The sequence below is a fragment of the Balaenoptera acutorostrata genome, chromosome 12 (assembly GCF_949987535.1).
Source record: "Balaenoptera acutorostrata chromosome 12, mBalAcu1.1, whole genome shotgun sequence".
Lineage (NCBI taxonomy): Eukaryota > Metazoa > Chordata > Mammalia > Artiodactyla > Balaenopteridae > Balaenoptera > Balaenoptera acutorostrata.
The window spans coordinates 590118-608120 of record NC_080075.1 but is presented as its reverse complement, the minus strand read 5'-3'; the positions used below and the strand labels follow the sequence as shown (position 1 = coordinate 608120).

The 18003-nt window shown below is 56.2% G+C and overlaps 1 protein-coding gene across 2 annotated transcripts in view; it reads left to right on the top strand.

Annotated features, from left to right (window-relative positions):
* SH3RF3 (SH3 domain containing ring finger 3) overlaps positions 1–17222 on the top strand; it is a 215760-nt gene extending 198538 nt beyond the window's left edge. For both annotated transcript variants that reach the window (XM_057558593.1, XM_057558592.1), the window contains 2 exons: positions 9074–9405; positions 14345–17222. In XM_057558593.1, the coding sequence (XP_057414576.1) occupies positions 9074–9405; positions 14345–14513 (501 nt within the window). In that variant the 3' untranslated portion in view covers positions 14514–17222. The remainder of the gene's footprint in view (positions 1–9073; positions 9406–14344) is intronic.
* Positions 17223–18003: the final 781 nt, after the last annotated feature.

Sequence of the window (18003 nt, the reverse complement as noted above, 5' to 3'; positions counted from 1 at the left end):
CAGATGGGGGCATGCAGGGTGCTGTTCCTCATAAGTCAGGGTGATGTGTGCGGTTACCGCCAGTGTCTGGTGGACAGCGGGTGCGGGAGCCCAGGGCTGGCAGGAGAGCATTCTGCAGAGAAGGTGGGGCTGGGTCCAGGGAGCTCCAGCCTGAGCTGAGGGCGAGCTGGGGCCAGGTCAGCCTTGGACGCGTGATTGTGCTCAGGGGGCGCTGGCTGGGGACCGGGTGGGCTCAGCAAACACTGAGTAAGACCCTGGGGCACGGGGCAGAGTAGGGCCTGGCGGGTGAAGGACGAGCAAAGCCTCCTCCTCCTCATGCACCAGCGGCCACGGGGACAGGCGGTGAGGTGGCCGAGAGAGTCTGGGATTCTGCAGCCAGAGACCGGGGTCCATCCCCGTCGTCTCTCTGGACTTGAATTTCCTCTCTCTCACTGAGGTAGCTGTGGCCCTTTCAGACTGGATGTGTGTGTCCCCCCAGAATTCATAAGTTGAAGCCCCAGCGTGGGGGGGCCCTTGGGGGTAATTAGGGTTAGACGGGTCCTGAGGAAAGGCCACGCGGCCACCTGACCGAGGGCACCGTCTGCAGCCCAGGAGGGTCCTCGCCAAGGTCCCATCCATGCTGGTGCCCCCAGCCCCCAGAACGGCGACAAAGGTCAGGTCTGTGGATTAAGCCGCCCAGGCTGTGGTACTGGGTTGTGGACACCAGAGACAACCATACAGATTTTGGTTCCGTGAGTGCGGCAGCGGCTTCTGTTACAAACCCTGAAAATGCAGAAGCAGCTTTGGAACAGGTGACGGAGAGAGGCTGGGAGGCTTGACGTTTGGCCTTAAAGGCAGTTCTGGCGAGGGTCCTTCGAGAGTGATCGTGAGCAGACGCTGGTAGGTGCGTGAATGCTAAAGGACGTCCAGGTGGAAGGAGGGACACGCTACTGTTAATGGCAAGGAAGGCAGCCCTGGTTAGAAAGTGGCAAAGAGGGCAGCCTAGCTGTGTCCTCGTGTCTTGTAGAAGGTCGATGTTGGATATTTAGCTGAGGAGATTTCTGAGCAGCATTGAAGGAGAGGCGTGGTTCCTCCTGGTGGCTGGCAGTTAAATGCAAGAGGAAAGAAATGAGTTGATTGTTAACCAAAAAGGACCGGAGCTTGGACATTTGGAAAACCCTTAGCCTCACCGTATTGTGCAAAATGAGAAAGCGTGCTCTGAAGAGACGCCAGGGATGTGGCCAAACCACCATTTGATAAAGAGACCACGGGTGCAACTCACGGGCTAAGCCAGCCGTCGCAGCCGGGCCCGGAATAGAGGTGGGATTAAAGCACCAAGGGCTCTGCCAGCCTGAACTTCAGGGGTCAGAGGAAGCAGGGTGGAGGGGAGGACGGCTGTGGGGCTCCTTGGATTCTGCAGGACCAGACCGCAGGGCCGTTTGGCTGCAAGCATGCACTCTTCTTCCGGGAAAAGGATGAAGGGCCCCGAAGGCTATTCAGAGGTGGCCTCTGACCAAAGCCGGGGTGGGGGGCCTGGAAGAGAGGCGTTGACCAAAGAAGATTATTCTCCAACTTGGGATCTAGTGGAACTTGCCTGGCTAAGTTTTGGACTTGCTTGGACCTGTCACCCCCTCCTCTTCCCATTTCTCCTTTTGGGAATGGGAAGGTCTATTTTCTGCCTTCCTCACCTTTGCATTTGGGAAGCATGTAATTAGTTTTGTGTCACAGGCTCACAGCTGGAGAGGAAATTTGCCTCAGGATGAATCATAGCTTGAGCTCACCCACATCTGATTTAGATGATATTTAGATGAGACTTTGGACTTTAGACTTTTCTAAGTTAAAATTAAAATACCGTATTATATCATATTAGGTATACCACATAGTGAATTGATATTTTTACACATTATGAAATGTTCACCCCGAGAAGACGAGTTTTCATCCGTCACCATACAAAGTTGTTGCAGTGCTATTGACTACGTCCCCTATGTGTACATCACATCCCTGTGACTTATTTATTTTATGGCTGGAAGTTTGAACCGCTTAATCCCCTTTACCTATTTCTCTCCTCCCCCAACCCCCTCCCCTCTGGCAACCAACAGTTTGTCCTCTGTATCTATGACTGTGTTTCTGTTTTGGATTATTTCTTCATTTGTCTTGTTTTTTAGACTCCACATACACATGGAATCATACAGTATTGGTCTTTCTCTGTCTGACTTATTTCACTTAGCATAATACCCTCCAGGTCCATCCATGTTGTCGAAAATGGCAAGATTTCATTTTTTTATGGCTGAGTATATATATACACATTGTTGTCCATTGTATATATGTACCACATCTTCTTTATCCATTCATCTGTCAGTGAGCACTTAGGTTGTTTCCATATCTTGACTATTATAAATAGTGCTGCAATGAACAAGGGGTACATATATTTTTTCTAATTAGTGTTTTTGTTTTCTTCAGATAAGTACCCAGAAGTGGAATTGCTGGATCATATGGTAGTTCTATTTTTAATTATTTGATGAACCTCCATACTATTTCCACAGTGGCTGCAGCAATTTATATTCCCACTAAGCGCACAAGGGTTCCCTTTTCTCCACACCCTCACCAACACTTGTTATTTCTTTTCTTTTTGATAATAGCCATTCTGACAGGTGTGAGGTGATATCTCATTGTGGTTTGGATTTGCATTTCCCTGATGATTAGTGATGTTGAGCATGTTTTCATATGTCTGTTGGCCATTTGTATGTCTTCTTCGAAAAAATGTCTATTCAGGTCCTTTGCCCATTTTTTTATTGGGTTGTTTGGGGGTTTTTTTTATATTGAGTTGTATGAGTTCTTTATATTTTGGATATCAACCTCTTATTGAATGTATGATTTGCAAATATCTTCTCTCATTCAGTAGGTTGCCTTTTCATTTTGTTGGTGGTTTCCTTTGCTATGCAAAAACTTTTTAGTTTGATGTAGTTCTGTTTGTTTATTTTTGCTTTTGTTTGCCTTGCCTGATGTGACAGATCCAAAACAATCTTGCTAAGACTGATGTCAAAGAGCATACGCCTATGTTTTTAGGAGTCTTATAGTTTCAGGTCCTACATTTAAGTCTTTAATCCATTTTGAGTTTATTTTTGTATATGGTGTAAGAAGGTGGTCCACTTTCATTCTTTTTCATGTAGCTGTCCAGTTTTCCCAGCACCATTTATTGAAGAGGCTGTCTTTTCCCCACTGTATATTCTTGCCTTCTTTGTCATAGATTAATTGACCGTATAACTGTGGGTTTATTTCTGGGCTCTCTAGCCTGTCCCACTGATCTATGGAGCTGTTTTTGTGCCAGTAACATACTGTTTTGACTACTGTCGCTTTGTAGTATAGCCTGAAATCAGAGGCTGTGATACCTCCAGCTTTGTTCTTCTTTCTCAAGATTGTTTCGGCTATTCAGGGCCTTTTATATGAATTTTGGGGTTTGTTCTAGTTCTGTGGAAAATGCCATAAGAATTTTGATAGGGATTGCATTTAATCTGTAGACTGATTTGGGTAGTATGGGCATTTTAATGACCTTAGTTCTTCCATGAACATGGTATATCTTTCCGTTTATTTGTATCATCTGCCGTCACTTTCCTCAATGTCTTATGGTTTTCAGAGTACAGGTCTTTCACCTCTTTCGTTAAATCTATTCCTAGGTATTTTATTCCTTTGATGCGATTATACCTGGGATTGTTTTCTTTATTTGTCTCTCTGATAGTTCATTATCAGCAACAGATTTCTGTATATTGATTTTGTATCCTGCTACTTTGCTGAATACACTTCTATATATAGTATCATGTCATCTGCAAATAGTGACAGTTTTACCTCTTCCTTTCCAGTTTAGATGCCTTTTATTTACTTTTCTTACCTAATTGCTGTAGTTAGAACTTCCAATACTATGTTGAAGAACAGTGGCGAGAGTGGGCATCCTTGTCTTGTTTCTGATCTTAGAGGAAAAGCTTTCAGCTTTTCACCGTTGAGTATAATTTAGCTGTGGGTTTCTCATATATGGCCTTAATTATGTTGAGGTATGTTCCTCTATATGTACTTTGTTGAGACTTTTTATCATGAATGTATGTTGAATTTTGTCAAATGCTTTTTCTGCTTTTATTGAGATGATCATATGATTTTTATCCTTTGTTTTGTTAATGTGGTGTATCACATTGTTGGATATACATATGTTAAACCATCCTAGCATCCCTGGAATGAATCCCACTTGACATGGTGTATGATCCTTACAATGTATTGTTGGATTCAGTTTGCTAATATTTTGTTGAGGATTTTGGCATCTATATTCATCAAGGATATTGGCCTATAGTTTTCTTTTTGTGTGTTTGTGGTGCCTTTGACTGGTTTTGGTATCAGGGAAATGCTGGCCTCATAAAATGAACTTGGGAGTTTCCTTCCTCTTTAGTTTTTTGGAATAATTTGAGAAGGATGGGTATAAGTCTTCTCTAAATCTTGGGTAGAATTCACCTGTGAAGCCATCTAGACCTGGACCTTTGTTTGGGGGAAGATTTTTGATTACTGATTCAATTTTGTTACTGGTATTTGGTTTATTTAGATTTTTCTATTCATGATTCAGCCTTGGAAGATTGTATGTTTCCATTCCCTCTAGGTTGTCGACTTTGTTGGCGTATAATTGTTCATAGTAACACTTTGTTACTCCTTTGTATTTCTGTGGTGTTAGTTGTAATTTCTCCACCTAATCACCATAGGATAATGAGGAGATGACGGTGAGGACATGGCACTCATAGGCCATGTTACGGGTTTACTTCGTTTTAATGAAATGAATTGACTCCCTGAAAAATTTAATGTCACATTTTATAAATCAAATTCTATTCTCTTTGACTTCCTTTAATTTCAGAGATAATTTTCCATAATTTTAATTGACTTTTAACTGGCAACAATTCGTAATTTAAGCTTTAAATTTTGTTTCCTTTGGCCAAGTTTTTGCATTAATATTTTATGAAACAAGGCCTCTGGGGACAGACACTATCATTTTATTATTTGTAAAATGTTTTACAGTTTTTCTATAATGAATGAACGTCTCTTTTTTTCATATTAGATTTCCAGATGACTCTTTTAAAGTAGGATGTGACTTTATTTCAGGATGTGTGAGTGTGTGCCGGTGTGCTTGCTTCCCTAATGTCGCCTGTAATCCCTTCTCTAACGTAATGACATTGTTTGTATGGGAGGCAGAGGGCAGACCCAGGTGCGTGTGTAGTGTGAGAGCCGGAGCTTCTCATGCCTGCAGGCCTGGCTCCCACCCATTCCTATGCCCGGCGTGGCTGCCGTGCCTGGTGAGCTCCTACGCAAACGATGGCCCTTGCCACCCAAAGTGCAACTGGGGAGGGCAGCCTCGCCTGGGAGCCAGCTAGGCAGCCAGACACACGGGTCAGAATCTCCACCCCCGTGCACCCCGGCACTTCATAGCACGACTTTAAGCCCATGCCTGTCCCCTGGGCTGGGGCACTTAGTAGGTAGGGGACACAGTGTCCTTCTTTGATCACCTTCCCATGAAGCTGGGCCCTTCCCTGTGTCTTACCTGTCTGCCGTCTTCCAGAATCACTTATCTGGTTGCACAGGTGACCATCGGCTTCTAATTGATCACTTCCTTGGTTCTAGATCAGAACCATTTCAGACCTGCTGAATCAGAATCCTTGAGGGCAGGGCCCCACATCTACATTTTATCGAACTCCCTGGTTGGTTCTTTGTACAAGTTGGAGCCGAGAGCCCCGTGTTGGTCCCTGGGCTCTCCCAAGGCAAGGCAAGGGTTAACAGGAAGTGAAGTTGATTTTATTCATTTAACAAAAATGTAGGGGCTTCCCTGGTGGTGCAGTGGTTGGGAATCCGCCTGCCAATGCAGGGGACACGGGTTCGTGCCCCGGTCTGGGAAGATCCCACATGCCATGGAGCGGCTAGGCCCATGAGCCACAACTACTGAGCCTGCGCGTCTGGAGCCTGTGCTCCGCAACGGGAAAGGCCGCGACAGTGAGAGGCCCGCGTACCGCGATGAAGAGTGGCCCCCGCTCGCCGCAACTGGAGAAAGCCCTCGCACAGAAACTAAGACCCAACACAGCCAAAAATAAATAAATAAATAAATAAATTAATTAATTAAAAAAACAAAAACAAACAAAAAAAAAAAAACAAAAATGTATTGGCAGGGAATTCCCTGGCAGTCCAGTGGTTAGGACCCCACGATTCCCTGCCGACGGGCCCGGGTTTAATCCCTGGTCAGGGAGCCAAAATCCCATCAGCTGCGTGGCCCTGCCAAAAACAAACAAGCAAAGATGTACTGGGAGCTAAAGATTTTGCAAACTTGTTTTTTTGCAAACATTTAAAAATATCCAGACACACCATAAAAACAGCAACAGAATCATATTTTTGTGAGGACTTTAATAGTTTAAACCAGCTCTTGCACTGATCTTAAACACTCGGTGAGCCAAACGCAAAGCCGGGACTGGACCGGGGCTGCCCTGGGCTCCTGGCGTCCAGTGCGCAGCCGCCGCGGTGAGCTCTGTCAGGGGAGGGGCAGGCAGGGTGCGGGGTGGTCAGCTGCACGGGGAGCCGGGGCGTCGCAGGGGAAGGGCCGGCCCGGCTGGGTGGCTGGGGCCGTCATTCGTCTGGGGGAGCGAGGGCCCCTTTCTCTGGAGGTGTGCCCTCCGCCCCCGCAGGCGGTGGGGGGCCGGGGGGCATTGTGTTCCCACAGTTCAGATGTTTGGGGTCCCCCAGCAAGGCTGAAATGACTGAGCCTCGGTCATTCGGAGGGTCACTGGGGTGGAAAGTGACCCGTGCTCAGGGGAGGGGAATTTAAGCCAGGTGCTGAGGGGGGGCTGTGAGGAAAGCGGTGGCCCCAAAAAGCAACAGGGCGCGACTCCCCACGCCGCCCGGGCTTGCGAAGGCCCGGGGAAACCCCAGCAAGCCCGTGCTCCTGTAGCGTAAGCTGTTGGCCCAGATCCCCCCCAGCGCGCGTCCTCCCTCTCCCGCCGCCCGCGAGGGGCCCATCGGCGGGTTCTCGGCTGCGCCCACAGACCAGGGCGGCCCGGAGGGGCTGGACCGGCCCCCGAGCCCTCGCTCCGCTCCACGGGGTGTGTGGACGCGAACGTCTGGGGAGGGCGGCGTCCGCCGAGGTCAGTGGGAGGGTGACCGGTGGTGACTGACCACGGGGACCAACAGGAAATCCCCCCGCGTGTGGGCGCCCGGCTCCAAACCCGCAGCCGCCGGCCTCGCGCACCCTCCCTTCCCGGGGCTCCTGCGGGTCCGCGAGGCAGGCGCTCGCTGATGGAACGTGCTCGTCAGGAGGAAGGACACCCGCAGGGCCCCCCGCTGGCGAGCCCGTGCCCTCCATCGCGTCCGCTCGGCGGGCGCGTATCCGGTGCCCGCAGCGTTCTCGGCCCGGGCTGGACACGGGGGCGCCGGGACGTCAGAGCCACGTCCCCTGCCCGCATGGTGTTCTGGGGGAGCCCGGGGACGAGGCGGGTCGGGTGATGGCCCCCCCCTGTCGTGGACGGCACCACAGGGCCACTGGGAGCCCTGGGGACCCATCACGTGGCTCTTAGTTTTATTCACCTGTGTGCTTGCTTACACACACGTGCACACATACATACACATACATGCGTATACATACATATGTATACACACACGTACATGTACATGCACACATATATACACACGCACACATACATGCACACACACATACACACACGTACACATACATGCACACATACACCCATGCACACACACTTGCACATACACGCACACATATATACACACATACATACACATGCATACACACATACAGTTAAATCACTTTTAAGAGTTTTGGGCTTCAGGATCGCACTTGACCATTTGATACCCTGTGGCTTTTTTTCCTGAGACCCGGCAGTGTGTGGGTGTCTGGCTGCGGCGTGGCTTCCCTTCCAGAGGCCCCGAGGGCCAGGGACCACCAGCCCACCGGAGCCAGTGCCTATCCTGCTGGTCCCAGCTTAGGAGACTGGCATCCTGGGAGCCCCTTCCTCTGCATGGTGGCCACAGGAGCCCGGCTGCTTGGAGGACGGGGACGCCTCTGAGCCAGCTGCATGGCGCCCCCTGGTGGCCAAATGACCGACGCTCTCCTAAGTGTGCCCCCCACACATCTCTCTTGGATGTTGGAAGAGGGCTGCCCTGTGCCACGTTCCCCACACACCTGCTCCCCTCCAGGCCAGGGCTCGCCCGTGCCACCCGTGGACAGCATGCAGGACATCAGCTTCCATCCTTCCTATCAGTACCAGTGCTGGGAGTAGAGAAAAACGTCAGATTTGTTCATACTAAAGTGTTGTTGACTTACCTTGAGGATATGCACATCCCTACTAAGTGCACTTTAAGGGGATCTCAGCACCACTAACTGTCCCCAGCTTGGGCGGGCAGAGGAGTCCCCATCCAGCCGCCATAGGGTCCGGCGGGCCCCGTGACCAGAGCAGACTCTGTGGTGGCCTCACCGACTCAGGAGCTCCGTGTCAGGCTCCGTGCGCTGCCTGTTTCACACCACACCCCATGCCAGCTAATCCGCATCCAATGTCAGAAAAGTAAATCCCAGGAGGGTCCTGGAACTGTCTAGATTCCAGACACTGCTCTGGAAGCATCTCTGCGTGTACACACCTCCTCCTCCACACCCCGCACTCACACGTGCACGCACACGCGCATCTCGGTTCCCCGTGTGGTACAGACCACACGGTGCTGCCGGGGCCTCCAGATGAGGCTGTGTCTGTACACATGGGTTCTGTGAGCCTGGGGCGGGGGGCGGCTAACGTGGAATAACCGGCCCCCCCAGGTGAAGTTTCCAGGCTGGAACGCAGTCCTGCGATGGCGGGGCTGCTGTCGGATCGGCGCCTCCAGGCCCGGCTCTGTGCTGGCACCTGTGCCACACCTGGGAAGGAAAGAGTTGGGAAAGCTTTCCGTCTCCACTGTTCTCCTCCTCTGAGCATCTTTACGGGGCCGTGTTTAGAGTTTCCTGACAGGGTCCTACCCCCTCGCTGACAACAAGGGCCTCCGGGAGAACTAACCCACTTGGCCTCCGTTCTGTGTGTCTCTCTAGAAAGACAAGAAGCCCGGGCTGCTGAAGCTGCTGGCCGGCGCGTCCACCAGGAAGAAGTCGCGCTCCCCGCCGTCCACCTCTCCCACCCACGACCCCCAGGCAGCGGTGGACGCCTCACTCCAGGGCGCGGTGGGGCCCGAAGTGTCCTCACTGTCGGTCCACGGCAGGGCCGGGTCCTGCCCCGTTGAGGGCGAGATGCAGGGGGCCTTGGGGTTGGAGCCGCTGCACAGGAAGGCGGGCTCCTTGGATCTGAGCTTCCCGTCGCCCTCCCGGCAGGCCCCTCTCTCCATGGCCGCCGTCCGCCCCGAGCCCAAGCTGCTGCCCAGAGAGAGGTAAGGGTGGGCCTGCGTCCTCCCGGGCCTGGGTGTGGTGGTCTGTGAGGTCTGGAGCCATGCTGGGGAACAGGGACGATGCAGGTTTCTGGGGTTTCAACCCGCCAGGCGGCCCTCACTATCCCATCGGCTCAGATAAAACGGGAGCACATTTCACACTCTGAGTTCATCTGGGTCCTGAGTTTGTATTTACAAGGGATCCATCTGGAAATCTGGTGGAGCTGATGGTGTCCTGAGCCCGGAGAGTGAGCAATGGAGTGAGGGACCTGCATCCTCCTGCCCCAAAAGAACCCGCAGTGACCCCGGGCTGAGTTCCCCGTAGGCCTGAGCGAGCCCTGCCCTGGGGCAGCTCTTGTTCCAGGCTCGGCCCACTCTGACACCTGGCCCCAAACTGCCTTCAGGGTTACACCATGTGAAATGTCCGGTATTCGTGTTTTTTGCCAAAGACAACAATTTCTTAGAGTTCAGCACAGAGTCTTCCAGGTCAGGAAACTGAGTCCCCCGAGGCCTTGGGTGGAAGGGGCCAGAGGCTGATGTCCTGCTTGTGGGCCAGCCCGTTTGAGTCATGGGTCCTTAGAGAGCCTCAAAGAGGGCTGAGGGTGCTCAGGGGAGGAAATGCTTTCCTTTCTAAGTGCCCCTCCTCCTGGGAGAGCTGCCTAAACGGTAAAAAGGGGAGCATCTCCTGAGCACACAGTCCTGGCATTCCTGGCAGATCCTTCCCCCCCTCGGCCACACTGACCGATGCCAGCCCTTCCGTGTGGCCTGAGACACACCACACACGTCACACGCACACCCAACATGTACACCACACACACACACACACACACACCAAGTGCACTCCACACACCCCCTCCTCTCTCCCTCCACTCTCCAAGGGAGCCTCCGCCTTTGGGCGGCTCTCCCACATCAGAACCTTCTTTCTTCCACGGGACCAACCCAGCTGCCTGTGATTTCTGAATGGGAGTCCTGGCCCCTCCTCTGGGTCCCAAAGTTGGGGGCTCTGGGGAATGACAGGTCCCTAAACGTGTCAAAGCTGCTCTCGTGTCTCCCCTGGGCTTCTGCCTTCCCAGATCCTCAACTTCTAGACTCCACAAAGGGCTTAAAGACCCTGTTGTAAAGAAATCATGGGAGTCTAGGATTAACTAGGAAGTTCAGGGAATTACTCCCGTTAGCTGACTCTCCTGTCTAATTGGGGATGTCGTACCCGGGGCCCTGGGCGCCCTCCTGCCCCCAGCACCCTGCACAGCTCCTTAGTGACCACTACTGCCTAGCGCGGCCCTCACCCCGCGCAGCCCTCATGACTCCCATGTACCGGCCCCCAGCAGGTTGGAGCTGAGGACGTGACAATGGCAACGTCACCTTCAGGCCGGGGCAGCTCCCGAAACACCTGGACTCGGGCCGGTGGGTCACACTGACCTCGCAGCTGTGACCAGAGTCCTGCACGGAGGGCGCACCCTCACTCACACCCCAGCCCCTGTTGGGGGGCCCGCCGCGGGGGGCCGTGCGTGAAGGGCAGGCTGGGCTCAGTCCACGCCCCCAACGTGCATCACAGTCTTGCAGCAAGAGAAACACCTGCCACTTAACAGCCATTTCACCCAAACGAGTGTCTGCTTTTTGAGTCCCGGCCCCTACTTACAACATGGGGATGATAGTGCCTGGTGGCCATAATGGTCGCAAAACACCTAGATTAATACCTGGAACAGGATGAATGAGTAGTGAACGCCAAGGGCAACAACCACCGGAACAACGCACGGGATGACGTGTGAGACGACGCTGTGTGACATCACGTACACGACAGTGAGGCCATGGGGAGGGCCGTGGTCCCCGCACCTCCGCACTGATTGACGGGCCTCCCCACGTGCTCACACGCCCAGTCCGTGTGTCCTCACCTCTCGCCGGCCTCTCAGCTGTTTGGCTCTGTTGGGATTTAGAAGTTTCTTGCTTTGATCTATTGTGGGTCATGGTAGGCTCCCAAAGACGTCTCTGCCCTGATCCCCAAACCAAGAATAAGGTGGCAGATGGACCGAGCAGCTGACCGTAAAGTGGAGAGGTCGTGCAGGCCCCGCAGCGGCCCGTGTGACCTCAGGAGTCCTCGCAGGTGGACGAGGAGCTCAGCCCGCCGTCTTGGCTTTGAGATGGAGGGAGAGGCCTCCACCGGAACGCCGCAGCCTCTGGGGGCTGGAGGAGGGGAGGGGACACGACCTGCCTCGGAGCCTCCATCCCTCAACTTTGCCCCGTGAGGCTGTGTCGAACATCGGACTTCCAGAACCCCCAGATGAGACGTGTACGTCGTCAGGCGCTGTTCGTGGGAATCCGTCAGAGCCGCCACAGGGACCCGAGGCGTGTGTAGACCTTAGAGTTTGGTGTCCAGGGAGTATTCTTACCATTTTCAAGGTCCTGTAGGGACACCACTGTGATGACCACAGCCCCTGACCCCAGACCACTTGTCCTCATGGGGACCGACACGGGTGCTCTGAAGGGCCCCTCCTGTGACACGGAGGACGTGCCCAACCCCACAGGCAAAGCGACTGCATCTGCAGCGGTCGGATTCCCTTCGAATTCTGCACCTTTGATTCCCGAGTCTGACGTCTACAGCGTGGCTGTGGTGGACGCAGCCGCTCAGGACAGTCTCTGACGTGTGACACCAGGATCATGCCACTCTTCGCTTGGCCCTTTGGGGCCGCTGAACATCAGTTTCTTTCAGTGTCTTGGAAGGATCTGGACAGAAAACTGAATGCTGGTCTTGTAGACGTTCAGCCCACATCATCCATCCGGGCTCATTAAATCACGGGATTGCTCAGAAGCACCAAATTAATTTTTTTCTAGCAAATTACACTTTTAAAGTTGCTTGTTTCACATCTGGCAGTTGAGGCAAAAGCTAAAACTTATGTTGGGAGCATGAGGAATGATCTCGACGCGTTCTTTCCTGGGGAGTTGAGGCAAGGGGGCGAGTGTTTGGAGGAGGAGGATGGGCAGGAAGCCTGGGGGGCCACGGTGCTGGTCCTGGCAGTCATGCAGCCTGGGCGCCGGGGTGTGGGAGCTGCAGTCTGCGTGTGCTGGCTGATCTCACAGGCGTTGATGTGTCCCAGCTATCTGCAGGGATGCGGGGCTGGGAGGGCAGGAGCTGTTGTCCCCTTCCTCGCCTCGTCCACACCCTGAAAGGGACCACGGTGGCAACTGGCCTGGCCTGCATGCTGCAGGCACCTGGGGAGGCCGGGCCGGCCTCGCGACCCGCTTCCTCTCTGCCCCCTGCTTCCACCGCCTGGAGTGGGCTGGGCCCGTGAGCTCCTAGGGCCGGGCCGGGTCTTCTGCACGTGAGCGTCTTCCCCAGTCCCCCGCACCATCCCCAGCTGGACGGGCCAGCCCCAGGCTGTGCGCAGGTGGTTGGAGGGGGATGAAGTCGGCCTCATTCGGCACCTCGGTCCTCAGGCGTCCGTGGGCAGATCCCGAGAGCCCCCGTTCCCTGGTCCCCGTCCCCCAGAATCCCGTCAGGTAGGGCCAGGGTCCCTGTCTGTGGCCTCACTTCAAGAAGAGCTGACCTGGGACCTGCTGTATAGCATCCCGGTTTCTCCACGTCCAGGAAATAGCAGGTCAGAGGCTCTACATACGGAACCCCTTGAGGGCCCTAGGGACCCCCAGCTGCCAGACACGGATGGCCTCCGTCAGGGGCCGTTGGTCTGGCTGTGGCTGACAGGGAAGCCCGGCCCAGGGGACAGGGTCAGGCCAGGCGCTGCCAGGGAGGAGGGACAGGAGAGCCTGGAGTTCGGAGAGCGTGGGGAGGTGGCCGGAGGGAAGGGGGAGCACGGTCTGCATCTCTGGCCCAGGGAGGCCGCCTGGGCCTTTGGGGACTTAGAGGAGGACCCGGGCCCTGAGGGCGGGGCTGGGAGCAGGCAGCTGAGGACGGAGGGCGCCCGTGAGCTGCTCTCCCCGACCCGGCCCACAGGCGCTCCTGCTCTGCCAGTGCCCACGGCAGGGGTGCTGGCCAGACTGGGCCCAGGAGCAGGGAACGGGGTCAGCTGTGCGTGAACTCCTGGCCACTGCTCCTGCAACTCTCCCAGCAGCCCTACCCTTCGACCCACCCGCCCCGAGGACCTGGGGGCGCAGTGTGGGGCTGAGGTCGGTCTGGTGCGGAGGGAGAGGCGGGCGGTGCCCGGGGGTGGCAGGGACCGGCCGGCCTGGTCCATGACTGGGAAGGGCCGGTGCACTGGCAGGGGCAGGCGATGGGAGCACAGAGCCTCTTCCCAGCTTGCCTCTAGTCCGAGCGACGGGGTTCCAGCGGAGGAGGGCAGTGTGGATGGTGGGCTGGAGGCGGAGGGAGAGGAGCGTGCCCGGCGCCCGGCAGGTCCATGGGGAAGCCTTTGCTGACCCCTCCCCTCCCCTCCCCCGGCACCCAGCCCGCGGGGTCCGTGGTGCCTACGAGCTGGGGTTCGCAGGCAGCGAGAACAGGCGGCCCTGCCGGCCACGAGAACACCCACAGTGAGGATCTGCGCGCGGAGCCCCCAGCTCACCTGACCAGCCCTGACCCCCGTAAGGGTGGTGGGCTCGGGGCCGGCGGGACAGCGGGACACACGAGCCCTGTGGGGTCCCCGGCTGGAGGGGGGTACGGGCAGCTCTGCCGGGCTGGGCGGCAGCGAGGGACGCGGCCCGGCCGGTCTGCCCTCGCCCTCGGGCGTCTTAGAGCAAGGCTGGTCCCCAGAGCCTCCTCCTCCCCTGAGGCTTTCTGGGCAGGTGTGGGGTGCAGGCCTTTGTCTCAGACCGCGGGAGCTGCCGAGGCCCAGGGGTCTGTTCCTGGTCGGAGCTCAGGCGCCCGGCAGGCAGAGGCACAGCGGAGACTCGCGTCTGCAGGTGGATCTTACGGCACGTTGGTCTGAAAACAGGGACGGAGCCCCGGAGCCCCGGAGGTGGCGGGCGGCTCACCCCTGCGTATCTGTTTCCCCAGGTACCGCGTGGTGGTCTCATACCCGCCCCAGAGCGAGGCGGAGATCGAGCTGAAGGAAGGGGACGTGGTGTTCGTGCACAAGAAGCGTGAGGACGGCTGGTACAAGGGGACCCTGCAGAGGAACGGCCGCACCGGCCTCTTCCCCGGCAGCTTCGTGGAGAGCTTCTGAGGCTGTGCCTGCCGCCCCCCAGGGACGGAGGTGCAGGGACCCCAGGGGAGCGGCCGCCCGAGGCCCCGGGTCCTTCCGGGGACCTGGCGGGGACGCCCCCACGCGCAGGACCCGGGGGCGAGGAGGTCACGGCTTCCACCCGCCCCGCGTCCTCCGACGGGGAGCAGACGCGCCGGGGCGGTTGGCTGCCAGGATGCCCCTCTGCTGTCTGCGGGCGGGGCCGGTGCGGGGTAGGGCCCCGCGCGTTTGGAGAGTGTCCTTTGGGCGGCTCCGGGTTTCACGTGGGTCCTGATTGCTCCTCGTCTCCGGCTATACCTCAGGCACCTCCACCTGGACCCTCAGCACGGTGCCCCGGCCCGGGGTCGTCCACTGCCCCATCCGGGCAAGGCCAGCACGTGGCTCCCGCGGGGCGAGGTGGCAGCAGTGCCTCGTGCTTTGCCACCACTGTCCCCTCTCCCTCGTGCTTCTTTCTTACATCTTTTTACTGCAAAGCTGTTAGACTTTCTAAATGTCTAACAGGTCGTTCACTGCCTATTTTTCATACATCTGGTGCTGCCTTTTTGTAAAACTAGTCAGGACTTGGTTGAGCTTGAAAGAAAAAATCTCTGGGGAGACGCCAAAGGGGCAGAACTTCTACAGGCACCATGTGAACCTGGAGAGCCAGGTCTTCACAGCCTCGGTGCTCGTGGGGCCAGAGGGGCCTGGGCATTGGAGGGAGTTAGGAAAAGCCCGTGTCTTTCCACCCTTCCAGAGCCCCTGCCGCATCTGGAGATGTTCTGACGAGAGGTGGCAGTAAAGGAACAGGAGGGTGGACCCCAGGTCAGGAGGCAGAATTCCCTTCTGCGCTGTAGAGGGGACACCACAGCCAGCACTTCCACTGTCCAAACGTGCGGTTTTTACCACCGTTCAGATCGACTGCCTTGTGACGGTTTCTCCTTTTTTTCTTTAAATAACTGCTCTGCTCTCAGTGCACACCTTGGTCTCGAGAGCAGAGCCACGAGGATAACGAGGGCTTTGAGGCGTCACGCAGACTTGCAGGTCCAGGGAGCTGGGCGGGGAGGGGCAGCTCTGATCCTGGGACCTTCCCCGTCGGGGGTCCACGAAGGGCACCCACGAGTCCACCTTCCCCCAAGCCCCGATGGGAGGAGCCCGTGAGAGAGACACCTTAGGAATACGTTCCTATCAGTTCCCAAACCCTCTCTCTCTTCACAAAGCCACTCAGGGTTAAATCAGGCTGAACACACTAGCCTCTGGGATGTCTCTGCAACAAAATCCAGAAGCCCACTCCCCGGCCTGCCATGAGGCCGTGGCAGGAACGCTGTTGTCAGAGTTCCTGTGTTGGGGTGTGACCTGGCTACTTGTTGATGCCAGGCGGCTCCACGCTGGCGGGTCGCCCCCAGGGAAAGTGCTCTTCCTCTCTCCAGGACGTGATAGATTGACAGAGTTGAGAAATTTGTTCCGAATCAAAGGAAAAGAAATCTGGTTTAAATGCAGGGAGTCCCGTGCACCGAGTTTATGACAGCCAGAAGGTGCGCGTTTGTCACTGGTTGCCAAATTAGTTACCTTCTGTGCACAGAAATCCTGTGCGTGTCTACAATTATGTCATCACCAAAAACATGCGTGGATTAACATGCTGAGTGAGACGTGTTCTCCAGTGAAACCAGAGCCGACTTCGTCCCCAGATGATAGGAAAGTCTTCTTTCTAAACATAGGCAGTTACCAAGCAACAGCACAGACCGCTCCGGCACCGCCCACGTGATGCTGAGAGGCTGGCGCCTGGTGGAGGGGGCATGCCCCCCTGCAGGTGTCTTAGCAAAGTTGTCGCCAGCCTCTCCTGCGCAGAGTCAGGGCTGGGCGCTGGGGCCTCCTCGCCGGCCAGGCTCCGGGGAGCATGGACACGCACGACCACCCCCCTGCTTTGGGCTGTTTTCAAACCCTTGGTCAGAAAATCAGCCCTCGTGACCAGTGAACCACAGACAGGGCAGGAGCAGAAGCAGACCCGTCTGCCGGGGGCCGTCCTGCCCGGAAGGGTCCCTCGTCCTGGCCGCTAAGATGAACCAGCCCTTCGCCTGACACCCTCAGACTCCCCAGGTCCAGACCTCACGCACCGTGGCCGTGGCGTGGCCTTTGGGGCCAAGGCGACATGCTCTGAGGAGCAGGGTAGAGTCCTCAGCCACGTGCACTGACATCAGAGGACACGGAGGAGCAGGGTAGAGTCCTCAGCCACGTGCACTGACATCAGAGGACACGGAGGAGCAGGGTAGAGTCCTCAGCCACGTGCACTGACATCAGAGGACACGGAGGAGCAGGGTAGAGTCCTCAGCCACGTGCACTGACATCAGAGGACACGGAGGTGACAGGGACATCGGGCCATCAGAGGGCCACGGGCACAGAGTCAGGAGATGGCAGCCTCACGGTGAATGCCGGGCTCTGGTGGGAAATCGTTGGCACTTTGCACAGTCACACACATGCACCCCTTGCTTCTGTTAGACACAGACGTCAGTGTGTGATTCTGGAGGGACGGACTGATGACAAACCATGATGCCTGTGTTTCCGAGTCTTTAAATAAAACTGAACGTGGAGAGGCCTGGTGTCTGGATCGGGGAGCAGTCAGGTGGGGCCGGGCTGGGCAGGAGAATCGGCAGGTGTCCCCCATGTCCCCTCTGCCAGCCTGTGGGCGCACAGCCCTGCCACCCCCAGGAGCTTCCGAGTGGGCCACCCGGGGTCTGTGTCAGGGTGGCGGGCCGCTGAGGGGACCGGGGGCGCCAGACTGCCACTCCCGGCACAGGCTGGGATTCTGCTGCTGGGGAGGAAGAACTGAGCCTGGCCAGTGGGGCTTGGGCGGCTTCTAGGACCCCCGCAGGCTCTTGCTTGCCTGGAAAAGCAGAGTGACTTTCTGTAGGTGATGCCCCTTCCTTGCTTGTGGGAAGCCTTCATGTCAGTAGTCATTCAAGTCCTGTCAGCCAGGAGTGCCTGGAATCGGCCTCCCAGACCAGCACACTCACTACCCTGCCTGTGTGTCTGGCCTCAGGTGCCTGGGCCACAGGGACCTGTCCTCTGGAACCCACCCGCAGGAGGGGCGTCAGGAGGCTGCCGATCTCCAAAGGTGGGGGGCGGGGGGCCTGTCTCCAGTAGCCAGACAGAGGGAGGCCCGGCAGAGGGCTGCACACGACCCAAGACCTGTCAGGGCATTTCCTGGAGGAGACCCCGCTGCCCTCCTGGCCGGGCCTCCCACCCAGAGCCTTGACCGTCACATCACTGGAGCTGGAGGGGAGCTTAGCCAGGAGCTACTTCCCTCTTCTATGTGAACGAACACAGTGAACTAGCGGAAGACTGGTAACACCGCCTGCAGGGTGTGGAGGGGAGGACAGCCCGTGCTGCAGTGATGAGGGCTTCACGCACTCCCCAGCAAGCTGGGCCAGAGACACTTCGCCAGGTGGGCCGTTAGATGAAGTGGCCAGATCTTATGCTCAGTGCACCCCCAAGACCA